The 15440-nt window shown below is 32.2% G+C and overlaps 1 protein-coding gene across 1 annotated transcript in view; it reads left to right on the top strand.

The window, feature by feature from the left end:
• The window catches only part of LOC129216073 (glucose-6-phosphate isomerase-like), a 51681-nt gene extending 39834 nt beyond the window's left edge, over nucleotides 1–11847 (top strand). The window contains exons 12-17 of the mRNA XM_054850220.1: nucleotides 1504–1666; nucleotides 7148–7224; nucleotides 8158–8286; nucleotides 8383–8458; nucleotides 8584–8650; nucleotides 11449–11847. Coding sequence (XP_054706195.1) covers nucleotides 1504–1666; nucleotides 7148–7224; nucleotides 8158–8286; nucleotides 8383–8458; nucleotides 8584–8650; nucleotides 11449–11569 — 633 coding nt within the window. The 3' untranslated portion in view covers nucleotides 11570–11847. The remainder of the gene's footprint in view (nucleotides 1–1503; nucleotides 1667–7147; nucleotides 7225–8157; nucleotides 8287–8382; nucleotides 8459–8583; nucleotides 8651–11448) is intronic.
• The last annotated feature ends 3593 nt before the right edge of the window (nucleotides 11848–15440 follow it).

The raw sequence follows: 15440 nt of genomic DNA, 5'->3' as shown, positions 1-15440 counted from the left end.
AATCCGGGGGTTTCTCCCCCCGAGAAATTTTTGAAAAAAAAAATCTGTATTTTGAGGCCTGATATTAGGTAATTGAAACAACGAAAATATGAAAAAAATAGGCAAACAAAGTTTTTAAAAAGTTATACATTCTTTTGCCAATCAAGATCAAACAAAATAAAAATTGCTTGCTCGACAAATCATGGAAATTAATGGACAGAGAGGAAAAACGAGAGAGGAGAAAAAAGAATTACCCCGTCATCTGCTCATATCGGCTTTTAGTGGAGTTAGTTTTTGATCACTCCCCCTACCCCCACTTTTTTTCATTAAATGCCCTACAGTATGAAAATTGTACAAGATAGTTTAAAAGAAATAGTGTAGACATGCAGAAAATAAGAACGGAAGAGTAATATTCTGGTCATTTGGACAATTCATACTTTATTTTCTTGATATGATACAAAATTGAAGAACTTTTCAAGGAATTTCAAAAACTTAAATAATTTTCAAATACTCTCGAACAGTTGAAATTATTTGAAGCTCTTATAACTTTGTAAGATACACCCATTTTAAGTTAATAAATGCAATGAAATATTTCTAGAAACGAACTTTTTTTTCAATCACAAGTAGTGCAGAAAATGAAAAAGAGTAGAGTAAGTGTTATTTTTTTTCTCATACTTAAGGTATTGACAGTATGCAGTAGAAGTAAGAAAAAAAATAAAACAAGCAATAACAAAAGAACTTCCATGATAGTGAAACATCTTGGTAACAAGATACTCGCCTAATCGGAAACTAGGTGCTCAGCCTTTGGGGAGTCCCCGGCTCGAAATCAGTACAGTGTAAGTTTTATAAGAGTTTTAGGGGGAGGAGGGCAGGGTCGTGTACAGAGGGGAGAAGGGACACCTGTTGGTCTGGTCCCGAGCTTAAATGGGGCCCAATATCTTTAAATCTAGGGTTGAAAATATAGGTAAACAATATGGGAAGGCCCAAAAAAAAGCCTTTGTGACAGCCCCAAAATTTCTGTGCACACCCCTGGAGGAGGAAGTGCACAGAAGTCAGTTCGGTAGACTTGAAAAGTCTACCAAACTGACAAGGGGCCTGCCTTGACCCTGGACTGTCATGAATTGAATCGGGAAAGAAAGCAGGAAGTCCTAATTAAAGGTCTAAATTTCAAGTGTGCCTTGTGGCTAATGAGAAATAGAATTGCTTTTTCTGTATTTCTTCAAAATATTGTAAATCTTGAATAGTAGCAAAATTAAGAATTAAAAAAAACTTTGTTATTCTCCTTTTCTGACATTAGGAATTCAAAAAAAAAAAACCTTCTTCTGTTTTACGGTACAAAACATTTCGGGTTTCGGGGGGGGGCCCGGGCCCGTCAGGCCCCTCCTCTGGATACGGCCCTGGTTTCAAGCCATCACGAGTGCATTTGCAGTGACTGATATAAAAATAGAATTGGAGTAGTTTTTCATATTTCAATAATGCACTATTGTAACTTAAGTTTTGTAATGTCCCTTTTGCTTTTTCTAGTACATGCATAGATTTGCTGCTTACTTTCAACAAGGAGACATGGAATCTAATGGAAAATATGTAACGAGGAGTGGCCAAGTTGTCAGTTATACAACTGGACCAATAGTATGGGGTGAACCTGGAACAAATGGACAGCATGCTTTTTATCAACTTATTCATCAAGGTGTGCTATAAGTGATTTCCATTGTATTCTAAATAAGAATAATGTATGATTGTATAACTATGAAATTATATGACCTTTTCATTAACCAGAGCTCATTAAAGTTGTTTGGTCTGAAAACTAATTTAATTTTAAAAACTTTACAGGAGACAAATGGACTACATTAGCTTGCTCTTCTGTTAACCTTTTAAGTAGAACTTCAATGAAAGCAGAAATAAAGTTCATATACATTTTACTTTCTAGTACAAAGTAATAAAAAGTATTTCATTCATAAAAACACTTCCCTTTTTTAAAAAATATATTATATAGAAGAAAACTGATCATTGCTTACTGATACTAATAAACATTGCATTATTGCTTGTAAGAATCCCTGGAAATTTTTTGAAATAGCCTAAAATTTTGCTTTTAGGATTCTATCTTTGATAACTTAAAACTGAAGACCTAGAAACAAAATTTTAGACCTTTATAAATTATGTGGGAAGATGGCTGCAGTGAGGAACGCTCCTTCCAAAAAGTTTCAAATTTGAAGCTCTGAAACCAAAATTTCATTCCATTTTTAATATTGTGGAGATAATGCGATCATTGTTTCTTCCACAGAAGTTTTTCGAAATCTAAAATTCTAATTATCTTATTTGTGTAGACCATTTTCTCTGGAGGAAGGGGTGTGTCTCAAATTCTTTGGGAGAAGTTTTTTGTAACTGAAGTCTTAAATGGCAAAATTATATACCATCTTTGCCAACATAAGAGGAAGGAATGGGGTTCAGGAACTCTGCGTTAAAGTTTTTGAAATTGAAGTCCTTAAACAAAATTTTAGACTTTCCTTATAATTTTGGAGGTGGGCTGACGTTGGGGTTGCTCCTTCGTTAAGTTTTCAAAATTGAAGTCCGAAGTAGTAAATTTTACACATTCTTTAATGATGTGGAGTGCTCAGGTGCTATCCTTTAAATTTTGGGTATTGAAGTCCTTTAGGGGAGAAACCAGTTTCAGAGCCTAAAATTTTAGTGTTTTTCTTGAATTTTATTGAGCAGGAAAGAAATAATCAATTTCTTTAAGATTGGAGGATATTTTATTCATCTTTTGAAGTACACCTTGTAATTTTTTGAAGTTATTCCCCCCCCCCCACCCCCCCATCCCCAGAATTAGTGGAGTTAAAAGCTGTTGTCAATGGAGCGGTCTCCATCGAAGCTTGTTGCTGGTGGGCATTGACGTACTTTTTGTCTGTAATCATTAATTTTTTTCTTTCTAATCTTACTACTATTATATATGCAAAAGTTTGTCTGTATGGATGTATGGATGTTTGTTACTCTTTCACGCAAAAACTACTGAATGGATTTTTATGAAACTTTACAATAATATAGCTTATGCATCAGAATAACACATAGGGTAGTTTTCGTCCCGTTATGGGGGACAAAACCCCCTTAGGGGGGCAATAAAACACAATTTTCGTATAAATTCTCTAATATGGGGATGAAAAAATACTTGCACATATTAACATTATATGTCCATCGAAAGCTCTGATTTTTCTGCTGAAGATGGCACCTGTTCGAAATTTCTAAGTAGAATAAAAAACGAGTTATGAGCTTTTTAGTTCCATGTTCGAAGGCTTTCCTTAACTCAATACAATATTTAGTGTATCATCTCAACTCCCTGTTGATAACGACTATTGTTGTATTGTTGACTATCTTTGCTTTTCGTGACTGTTCAAGGCTTTTCTCAAGTCAAATCTTGAAGTAAGATTTTTGCCCAAGATTGGCAAATAATACATGGATTTGGCTGATTATTTTCCATTTAATGCACCTTTGAGAGAATTAATCTGTTTTTTATTCATTTGTGCTGACTGAGTTTAATTGATCAGCAGGAATCTAGCCAAGCTTTTTTTGTGGAATCATTTCAATAGCTAAGGCATTTGGCATTTTTTTCAACTGTCGCTCTTTTTGAAGCTAAAGACTACGCAATACTGTTTCTCGGTTTTCACCATTAACCAAATATCACCATTCCTTTAATATTTCTTTCTTTAAATTTGTTAACAAGTAAAATAATTCGCCAACTAAATTAAGCGAATCCATAACCAGCACAAAAACTTTCATTAATTTGTATTTGCACACAATTCCAAACAATTGCCAAAATTTTACTGTTTGTTGGAAACATTTCGGGTAGCATCATTTTATAATCACCAGAAGTATCTCTGTATTTGGCGACTCTATTTCTTTGATGAAAATTAGTAACACAGTTTTACAAAGTAGGGAGGAGGAGTCTCATTTAAAGTATCCCAAAACGATTAACGCAAATTTAATAACATTTTAAATCGCAGTAAGGGATTACGGGCAGCTACACTTTTTAAAAGTTTGTACTTCAATAGCAATATAGAAAAGGTTTTAGACTGTTGAAAAAGGAAGAAAAAAAGATAAATCTTTTTAAACAAGTGAAGTTTAATTTTATATTTTGGAAATTCCTCATATTTGTATATGCTTCAATATCGTTTTTTCGTTTCTAAAAGAATACTATTTTGTTCTTCATACTTATTGCCATTTTACTTTTATGGGTAAGGAAGAAGCTCTTTTTTTAATCACGTCAAAGTGGTGTGTTTTGAGTTATTTCAGTTACAGCAAAGAACGAATAAAAATAGCGATGGTTTCTCATAATTATTACAGACCCAGGCAACACCGGATATTTTTGCTATGTACAATTATCTGGTAACTAAATAAAGTCATGAAATAGTCTACCCCCTACCCCCAGTTACCGTTGAAGAAAGATTTATTTTTGACAAGAAATGGCCAAATACATGCAAAACATTTTCTTCATAGCATCTTCTGTTCAGAATTAAAAATCATATCTTATGAATATAGATTAACCAAACATTTTAAGCAGTTTTATAAACTTGGCAAGTCTCTGCCGAATGTATGGTACTGTGGTCCTTTGGCGATAAATAATGAATTAGGATTTATTATTTTACATCTTAACGTTGCTTTTAATTGCAAGAAATATAAAATGACATTTTAAAAACTTATTTAATAGGAAGAATTATAATAACGTGTTTGAGACGAGTTTTCAAAAATTTTGGCGCTACAGGCATTACAAAAGTTACATTAAAATGTAAAAATTGCGCCAAATTAATTTTGGTAAAAAGATCATTAAGTACTATGAGGTATTGAAGTTAAAATTTATCCGCCAAATTAGTGAAACAACACTCTTAAATAACATTAAAACTAATATTAAAATGAAAATTAATCCACCAAATCCATTTTTTTTTATCTCTAGTCTTACCAGGCAACTACTTTTAATGCATTGGCAAATTATTTAAAACTTTTATGAAACTTTTCATTTTCTTTTTTCTTTTTTGTGTGTGTATTTTTAAGGGTTAATGATGCTAATTAAGATTTTGGGGAATTAATGTCCCTATTTTAATGGTGACAATGGAGAATATTGTTCTTTCTTTTTTTTTCTTTTTTTTTCGTTTTTGGTTTTTATTTGTTTTTTATCCTATGAGACCTGTACTGATGAAGATTTTTGGAAATAATCATAACTGAGAAAATCAGAGGGAAATGTTATTTGAAAACTCTGATCGAGACCATTCTAATAGACTTTTGGGAATTTTTCTCTTTACGAAATGAGAAGTTTTTTGTACTATTATTATCCTTATTTAAATGGGAACTTAAAAAAAAACTGTTGTGCTTACCCTGATTTTAATGGTATTTTTACTCTGAACTTTTTTGTATTGTAATCAGGACCGTTTACGTTATTTAGAAACAGTTGATTTCCTTCTGGCGGGGATTTTAAAGGTTTGATGTTCTGACTCGAAAGGGACATTATTAGAGTCAGGATTTGTAGTGATTGTTGACCCTTTTTTGGGACGATTTCTACGGTAAGAAATTATACTGTTGGCCAAAATTGCCAACTTCGATAGCTCTAAGCCAAAAAATGCACTTAACACCTTGTGCAAAAAAAACACCTTTATTAGCGACACTCTGGCACTGCAAACAAACACATTACACTCTCAAAAAACAGAACTTAACACACTGAATTAGCCATCAGTTATAAAGTTGGGCCGCGTAGCGGCGGTTACAGCATTTTATGCTAATTTGTATAAACATATACATTATACAATAATTTAGATCTCCGGTGTAGCGCTGGATGTTCTGTATTTGATGGAGATCGGGATTATAAGGGAACTGTTTCGCTTTATTTAAGAATAGTTGACCTCACTCGGACTGGATTTTTTGAGAATTACCCAAAATAAATTCTTTACAACTCCTGAACGTTTTCAAGATTTATTTTGTGTGATTTTTTGAGTGTCTTCCAAGTTTCGCTGACATTTCATTTACCACCCTTCCCTCTGATTTTCAGTTTTAATCATATCTTTTGATACATTTAAGGGGGCAGGCAATTTGAAATGTCAACGAAACTAGAGACAAACAATTTTTTTAGTTACTATTTGACCTCTGCCTGTAATGACCATTAACTTGAATCAATTGAAAAAAACTACATCAAAGTGAGCGAAGCCGCAGGGAAAAACTAGTAAACAACATATTTCCTTAGAATATGAACCTAATTGTGATCAAAAAAGTTGAACATTGTAAGTTTTTGAGGTGTTTGATTTCAAAGGCTATGCTAGTGAAAATGTTTTTTACGAGATTATTTGAGAAATTGTTTTCAAGTAGTTTTTTTTTTTAAGTAGGTTAATTTCTTGGTTAAATGCTGTGATTGTGTTACAAATTCTTTTGATTCTAATTGCTTGCAAAACAATATTACCAATAAAAACTTTTTTACCCTGATAGGGAGAAAAATTTTGAAGACAGTTAACTTTAATTTGGTACTGAACTCAGCAAAAAAATTTATCATAACCCCCTTACATTAAAAAAGACCAGTTATAGTTATGAAGTTTTTAATTTTCTTGACATAAAAATTAATACTGACTCCAACTGTGAAACCACAATTTACGATAAGCCTCGAATTTTAATTCTTAGTTTGATAGAAATGTCTGATATTTGATAGAGCAGGTTTTTGATGGTAAAGAACGTTTATGAAGTGCAACCTATGCTTAACCATGTCCCAGTATTAGGAAGCTGTAAATTTTTATGTTCTGCATTAATTTTGTTTAGAAGATTTTTGTGTTTTAGTCTTGGTTTAGCACATTTAACATGCAATAATTTGATAAATCTGACGAAGCTGTTATTATAATGTCTTTATCAGATGAAAGCTGCAACCACACACATGCAAAAAAAAAAAAAAAAAAAAAAAAAACATGCTAAATTAGAGATTAATTAATCTTAAAGTGTTTATGTAATTCTTATTGTGACATCCTTTCTAAAGCGGACTTCCTAAAATTCTTTTAATTGTCAGACATTTTTATCCACTACACTGTTTCATTATGAATTATTGTTACTGTTAATGTCAACTCATAAATATTCCTTCAAAGAATGTAGAAATGAAAAAACGTTTTGCAAATAGAATAAAAGGTATGCCTTTTCTTTCTTTTTTTTTCAGGAACAAGACTCATACCATGTGATTTCATTGCTCCTGCTAAAACTCAAAACCCTATTAACAATGGATTACATCATGAGGTAGGAATATATTTCATCAGGTTTATCTTTTTGTCAGGTTTATTTTGTTTTTGATTTGATCTTTTTATACATCCGTATACTTCATAAAATATATATATTTTATTTACGTGCTCAAAATTCATAAAATACATTTTTCTAACTGCACTGCTGATTTTATTAATGACAAATAAATAAATCTCAATCACGATAAAATAAAGTATCAGTTTTAGCAAGTTAAACTTCTTGCATGTGTTTTAATAACTGGGCGAATTCGAGTTACATCCAGCGATATTTTTGATGCCTCAACAAGCTTAATTCATGCTTTGAAAATCCAAGATACCCTGCGGAAATTTAGTCAAGCATATTTTAAATTTTATGTGGTAAATAAGAATGTAGCATTATAGAAAAGGGGAGGAAAAAGAAAGTTGAATTTTTGGAATTATTGTATTTGAATGCTTGTTTTTTTTTTTTTTTAACTCAAAATGTCAAGCATTCTTCTTTCCAATCTTCCATCACACCCTCAGAAAGTAATTTTTTTAAAAATTGATTATTATTACAGTTTTTGTATATTTCTCTCCTACAAAATAAATTTCACTTTATTTTTGAAAAATTAATTTTGTATAAAATTTGTTCTTCTAAAAAAAAGAGCATCAAGTGTCACTTTTACTTAAAAAATGGTTTTAACAATATTTATTAACCATTAAAGGGCAAAGGAAATTTTTTAAACAAGTTAAAAAGAGGATGCATTGCTCCCCTGCATTGTCATTACACTGGCAGAAAAACAGCTTTTAATGAGTTTTTTCCTTTAAATTAGCTTTAATACATGCGGGGCTTACCCACTTGGTCACAAAATTAGGAACGAAATATTAATATCCAGTAGAGAGATAAAAAAGCTTCAAAAGTTGCAAGACAATAGCAGATCAGGTGAGTTGAATAATTTTGATTTTCTTACAGATTTTGTTAGCTAATTTCTTGGCTCAGCCTGAAGCTTTGATGCGAGGAAAAACTAGCAGTGAAGCAGAGGAAGAACTAAAGAAAGCTGGTCTTAGCGGTGAAACATTACAAAAAATTTTACCTCACAAAGTGTGTATTATCTACTCATTTTTTCCTCCTCTAATTTATGTAAAACATATTAAATTTTTTTCAGAATTTTTTTTCATAATTTATGTCTGATTTTAGGTTTTTCCTGGGAATAAGCCTACTAATTCCATTCTTATTGATAAACTTTCACCATTTAATTTGGGCGCATTGATTGGTAAATAAATTTCAATATTTTTTTTTAGTTAAAATTCATAACTTAATTACTTAACTCACAAGTTTTATTGACAATGCTTCGTGAAAGTTACTAAATCTGGTTTGTTTTATCTGTTATTTTTTTAGCAATGTACGAGCACAAGATCTTCACTCAAGGCATTATTTGGGACATCAACTCATTTGACCAATGGGGGTAAAAATGTTTTCTTAAGATATGTCATCTAACTGAAAGAATACCTCTTTCATTGAATAAAGTAAACTTCCGATTATCCATGAGCGGATTATCCGCAAGTCATTTTACAATCAGGAATATGTATTTTCGAAGCAAAAACGGTATCAGCGATGGCTTTTTTTGTCGAAAAATTGCAGGTTTAATTTTTTTTCCCTTTATTTATTGCACCTTTTTCATTGTACATACACTTGTTCTTTATCAATGTTTAGTTCTGTTGGGTAAAATACATAACATTTTTATTGTATATTTTTAAACTGTTTTAGAAAGTATTATGCATCAATACAGCCTAGTTTTTGAGGAATAGACAATTTTTTCTCATTTCAGCCTTTTTGCAGTTTATCTACAATTTTTATTATCCGTGGCTTTTGTGCCATTCAATTCCGCGGATAATCGTCATTTAGTGTAGTTATAAAATCCTCATAACTTGATAGATTCTTCAAAAAATGTGCATATTTATTCAATGAAATTGAGTGGCTACAGCAGTCCGATCTAATAAATTCCTGCCAGCCGAAATATTTTCTTTCTAGTTAAAAAGAAGAGATAAAGAGCAGCAATTTTGCAGCTACAAAATTGTTTTTACGAGCATCCTTTATGTGTTGCCAGCGCTCCCCGAATGGCATAAACTTTTCCCTTAATTGTAGAATAGATTGAGCAATACCTTGAGGTGAAAACAGTTGAATTTAATGCAAAGAAAGAATAAAGTGCCTTTTTTTAAAAGTATTTGATTGCCTGGTTGAAACCAATAAAAAAAGGTGCATAATTAGGCATTGAACTGATCCTGCCTACAAAATTTTAGCTTTCTATGGTTAACCTTTCATGAAATATGCTTGGCACATACTGAAGCCATAGAAAAAAAAATGTCAATCAATGTAAGGGAAAATGGAGGTTTTAGTTATCCATATGTATTTGTTTGTACCAACCTAAATTTGAGTCAAAAAATAAATACTATCGAACTTTCTTATAACGAGCATGGATTACTATGATATTCACTTGTTTAAAATATCAGTCATTTTTATGTTTATGTACAGTATCAAAGAAGTTGATTATTTGCTTTGAACTATCTTATGGTCTCTTTTTTGATCTTATTTATAACTTCCGGATGAATTGAAAGTGTTTATGGAGTTTTTCCAAAAGTAGAATTATTTTCTGAGGTGGAAATCAGCAGCAATTTTATGAAATACAAAAATCTTGCTTGTTTTAAGCAGGGTTTGCTCGTTAAAAGCAAGTAATGTTCCCATGGAATTGATTTAACATTTTACAACCCAAATCAGATTTCCTCATTGAATCAGAGTTAGCATTGAATCAGGACTCATTATAAACGAGTTTGACTGTAGTCAAAATCGATTCTAGGATGATTATAATGGAAATTTAGGTGTTATTTGGTACATAGTAAAAAGAATTAATATTCAACATTGAACAAAGATAAATTTTTGCTCCAAATATTAAACTATTTCAGTATGTGACAAAAATCTAAACTGTCTTTCCATAAGATATCAGAAAGGAACTTGACTAAGGTAGCATATTCCACTTGCAAGAATATCATGCCAAGTATTATTTCCTCTTGTTAAATTCTATTCAAAATGTTTGAAATGTGGCTACATGGCTTTTGCTGTGGTGAAAACATACATTTTATATTAGAATAAGTTTAATTATTTTGAAATCATTTAAAATAAAACCTTCAATCAAATTCATGAAACACTAGAAAAAAAATTTTTTTGCACTCTGCAGCTATTGTAATGTCTGTTCTAATGCTCATTGGGCCATTAGCAGTTCTACGGGTAATTCTCGAATTTTTTTATTTCAATTTTACTTTCTCTGTTCAGAATTCGCCAGCTGTCTATTTACTGTTCAATGAAGTTATTCGTTGATTTAAAAAATAAAACCACTTTACATAGTTCTGAAACAAGCTAAGACAACAAAAATCTATACAAAAAATTTTAATCATAACATGTTTCTATAAAATAGTTATTTGTGTAAAAATTTCTTATCTGAAACAAAAAATATAAACAATAATTCATGTGTAAAATCATAAATGTCTTTGTTTCGTATGACTAAAAAAGTAAATAATAATGAGAGTTAAGTACTAAAGAAAATTTTTGTTATAAACTGATGATAGCTAAATCAATCTTTGTTTTTAAATAAAAACTCTTAATACTTTAAACATAAACAGCTCAGTAAAATAAATCATTTATGACATCATTGATTACCAAATGATGAATCACTAAATTGAAGAGAAGTAAAAGAAGTTATACCTTTTCGATCTGTCTCCCAGTATTTTTTCTACTATATTGTCCTCACTATTGTTTTTTAGCATTGAGCTTGAAAAAAGTCTATGGGATTAATTTTGAAATTGATCAGTGTGTATTAGTTTTAAAATTGATCAGAGTATTATATTGAATATTTTTATTCTACAAATGCATTTTTTAGCTAGTTATTTTGTCATTTTATATAAAATCATTTAAGGGCAAAATTCAACTGATGAAACTTGGATAGTTTAAAAAACGGTAAAAATGTAATTAATAGGCAACATTTTTCTGCATGAAAACTTTTAAGTTATTTTGTCAATGATAGTTTTTTTTTTTTTTTTTTTTGTGAAGATTAGACTTCAAATGTTTAGCTGTTTTGTGTAACAAAAGTATTACTTTTTATTGGTTGTACAAGCATATAATTTTCAATTTAGCTTTCTGTTAATGTAGTAAAATCTTGTGTGATTTAACATTTTTTTAAAACTTTAATTAATTTTTTTTTTTTTTTTTTAGTGTTGAACTTGGTAAACAACTTGCAAAACTTATTCAGCCAGAATTGAAGGGTAAAGATCCTGTATCATCTCATGATAGCTCAACTAATAATCTCATCAACTTCATTAAAAAATTCAACTGAATTTGATTATTTCATTGTGATGATGCTATAAATTATTTTTTCTTCAAGTATCCATGTTAATAGTCTTAAAAACAAATCTCATGTGGCATGTTTAGAAGTTTTATGTCATTTTATTTTTAAAAAATATTTTTGACTTATTTTGAAAAAGTAATATATGACTGTTAATTCATACATAATTGGTTGTGCAATATTTACTCATAATTTTGGACTATATTTATTTATATATGTATCATGAAATTAAGAGATTGTTTGGAAAACTTTTCTATAATAAAAGTGTTAAAAATATTCTGTTTTTTTTTTACAAATTTTACTTCATTGTTATCCTACATATATTTCAAATTGTTAATGAATGAAAAAGAAAAAAAACCCTTAGTACCCAGAACCACAACATATTCAAAATTCATCTTCCAAGTTTTTTCAAAAAATAATTAATTGCCCGACAGTATGATTTGCTTGTTTGTTAGCAACCTAAATATATTGATATGTGTATGTTTAAACGTCAAGTAATGCAAAGGAGAAATAACTGTAACGCTACATAAAATTATGCATTACTTCAAAATACAGATTCGTCTTCATAGGCGGATCCAGGCAGGGGGCCATGGGGCCCATTTCCGAGAAATTTAAGAATAGTTGAAATCCCCTTTTTACTTTTTACAAAAAAGGAAGTATTGTATTCGCAAAAAAATTTTCACTCAAAAAATCAGCCTTAATTCCATTTTTCTCACCCCGAATGAATGTTGAGTTTTTTTTAGACTCGACCTCACGTGGATATATGCCTAGGAACGAACAGACACCAGAAATATCCATTTTTCGACCCCTGAGTTAACTACAACGAACTTTCTCGTGACATACGTATGTATGTGTGTGTATCTCGCATAACTCAAAAACAGTATGTCCTAGAAAGTTGATATTTGGTATATGGACTCCTAGTGGGGTCTAGTTGTGCACCTTTAATTTTGTTTGCATTTGGGTTGCATCCTAAGGGGGTCTTTTGTCCCCTTTTTGGGGGGAAGGCATTGTTAATTTCGATGTAAACTCAAGTTGTGTTATAATTTGTCGGACACTTGGCGATATATGGCCAGTCATTTGGTTGCCAAATTTTGTCGTCAACTTGGCGACAAATTAGGAGGATTTTTTTTTTTTAATTTGGTTTCAGTTTGGCCACTGTTGGCGATATTTAGAGAGTAAACAATTAAATCACATTAAAATTGCCGATAATGGGGAAATGACATTAAATTGGAGTAAAAGGAAGTCATGTGATGGGCACATCAGCTCGTTTTGAGCAAAAATGCAAAACAAAAACCCTTATAATGCATACAAAGTATAACAATAAGGAAAGCAATGAGAGGGTGCCATGGACACCCTGAGAAAGTTTCAAAAATAGTTAAAAACCTTTTTTAGAGCTAAATATTAAAAAAAATCTATATTATTCCTCGAAGTCTAACACGAATGTAAAAACTATGCAGGGGAGTTATAAACCCACACTGAGGAAGTTTCAAGTAGTTTCTTTAAAACCCACTTTGCTAGCTTAAATTGAAAAAAAATCGAATCAAACTTTTTTCATTCTAAGTGGACCTTTGAAACTCTTCAAACTCTAACCTTACCAAAATAGTCTAAAATGTCTATAAATTAGAAAATTTTCCTGGAATGGGCCTTTTAATCTCTCCTCCCCTTAACATCACCAAAAATCGTCTAAAACAGCATTTTTAAAGATACAATTTCCGGGAGAGAGCACCTCTTCTTCCCCTACCAAAGATAATTAGAATGTATCTTTAAGACTAATTGTAATTTAGAAAAATTGTCTTGTTGTGGGCCTGCGAATCTCCTCCACATATGATCATGAAAAGATCGTACTAAACTGCGTTTTTAGCTCTACAATTGCAAAAAAATCTGCTGGAGAGCAGCCGGACCTCCCTCTTAACATTATTGGTTTGCTTTTTTAAAGTACCAATTTTTAAACATGAGCGGGGGGATGGAGTCGCACCAGAGTCTTTAATGTTACGAAAGACAGTTAATTGGGTTTAGGGATTTATCTCCGGTATTCTTCGAAACCGAAGTTTCAAAAGCGCAATTTTAGATAACCTTCAATGATGTTAGAGAGAAACTGGTTTGGAAATTTTTCCGAAGTTGAAGCCCAATTTGATAGCGTTTGTAGGTAGACGTCCAAGGAAGGGAACAGGTTTGAAGAACTCCTACCTCTCGCCTTATCGGCTCCAACTGTATGCTTTGTTTGTTTTTTAATGAAAAAATATAAGGCTGTGAGTGCGCCCCCTCCCCCCCCCCCCCCAATAATGTATGGATCAGATACGTAATGTAAGTGTAAGTGATAAAAATAGTCTCTTCCTTGAACATTTTCTGGACACGCTCTTGGTGACTTAAAAAAAGACCCAGTAACCACGATTTAAAAATGGTTTATGTAGTTGGTGAAAGAGATAGTTATACAATTCCCCACTTTGGTCAAATGCACTGCAAGCTTCGCATACGGAGCTTACTTAAACCACCTGAATGATGGAATGATCTTCCAATTCACTAAAAAGTGAAAACCTAGCTGGAGTCAGTATTGATGAGATCATGTGTGCTTCGAAATGCAAAAAACGCAGGGCCTCTGATTTACGAATAGGTGTGCGCCATGAGACCCAGCCTTTTTAATGATGTTTAAAGTGACTCTTTTTTGTGATGTTTAAAGACAAGAATGCTGTGTTAAGTAATTGGGCTTATGCATAAAAAGTGCTGTTGCACCATTACATCATGTGTTTCGAATATACGGTTCAAAGGACCAAATACAGATATGCGTTTTGCATGCTCTGTCCTTAGTCGGGCTTCTCTTAATCGGGCTGTGAAAAAACCCATGGATCTTGAATGGGAACAAATCTAGAATTATGAAGTAAAGAAATCACATAACATTACGTGTGAGAAATGAGAACTGATTTTGTGGATTTTCGAGTTATTTTTTAAAATTTACCTACCCATACAGCACCAATTTTGATCCTCCACAGTCTCGAAGCATTCTTATCACGTCTTCATTATTTGTCCAAAGAATGTTGGTAGAAATAGGTATAATAACTGTAGGACAAAGAGTGTAAAAAGTACCGCCTAGCACGTACTAAATGAGCACGCGGGGGTGCCTCCGAACTTAAATTTTTGGGAAGGTGGAACTTCTCAATTTGCCGAATGGGGCTCCACATTTTTCATAATCGTCAGACAAAATTTTTTGTGAGGTCACGGTGACTTCTCATTGGGGCACCTCTGCCTGGCAAGGACAACGTAAGGATCCTTCAGATTTCGGGAACAAGTCCCCAAAAGACCGTAGCACATTTTATGGGGACATTTCGATCCATTCCAGGACCTGTTACGAACAATGACAGGATCCTCCGTTTATCACCAGTACGTCTCGAAGTAATAAAGCAGGGAACTTGTAGTAATAGCAATTATCCTCCCGGCGTTCTCCCCTAATAATTTTCATACACTCTTAAAATTTGTACTGATGAAACACAAAACAAGCCTACTCAAGTCTACTCTCACTCGAATGTTACTGGTTTTCCTTAAGAACTTGTTTGAACCAGCCTCAATATTGAAGAACATATGGTATTTAGTGGTCTGTTCGCAAAGGTGGATTCATCTTCTTGTTTTGGAGGAGGGTCGATCGGAAAGTGAGATATCGAAGCACGCGTGTTGTGTAATACTCGGAAGCAAATAGATGTCTGAACTGAATTTTTCGTAATCTAAGTCTTAAAACGCAGTTTTTTTTCTTTCTTTGAGCACCAAAGAGGAGGTCGATAACCCCCTGCTCTGGGTTCGAACCCTCCGTGAATGAGTCATATCCACCAGGGCTCTGTGTGTGATTTCTTTTCTCTGTGCTGCTAATCCTGTT

This window comes from Uloborus diversus, chromosome 2, assembly GCF_026930045.1.
Source record: "Uloborus diversus isolate 005 chromosome 2, Udiv.v.3.1, whole genome shotgun sequence".
NCBI lineage: Eukaryota > Metazoa > Arthropoda > Arachnida > Araneae > Uloboridae > Uloborus > Uloborus diversus.
Note: the sequence above shows the minus strand (reverse complement) of the source record. Positions and strands in the feature narration are given on the sequence as shown.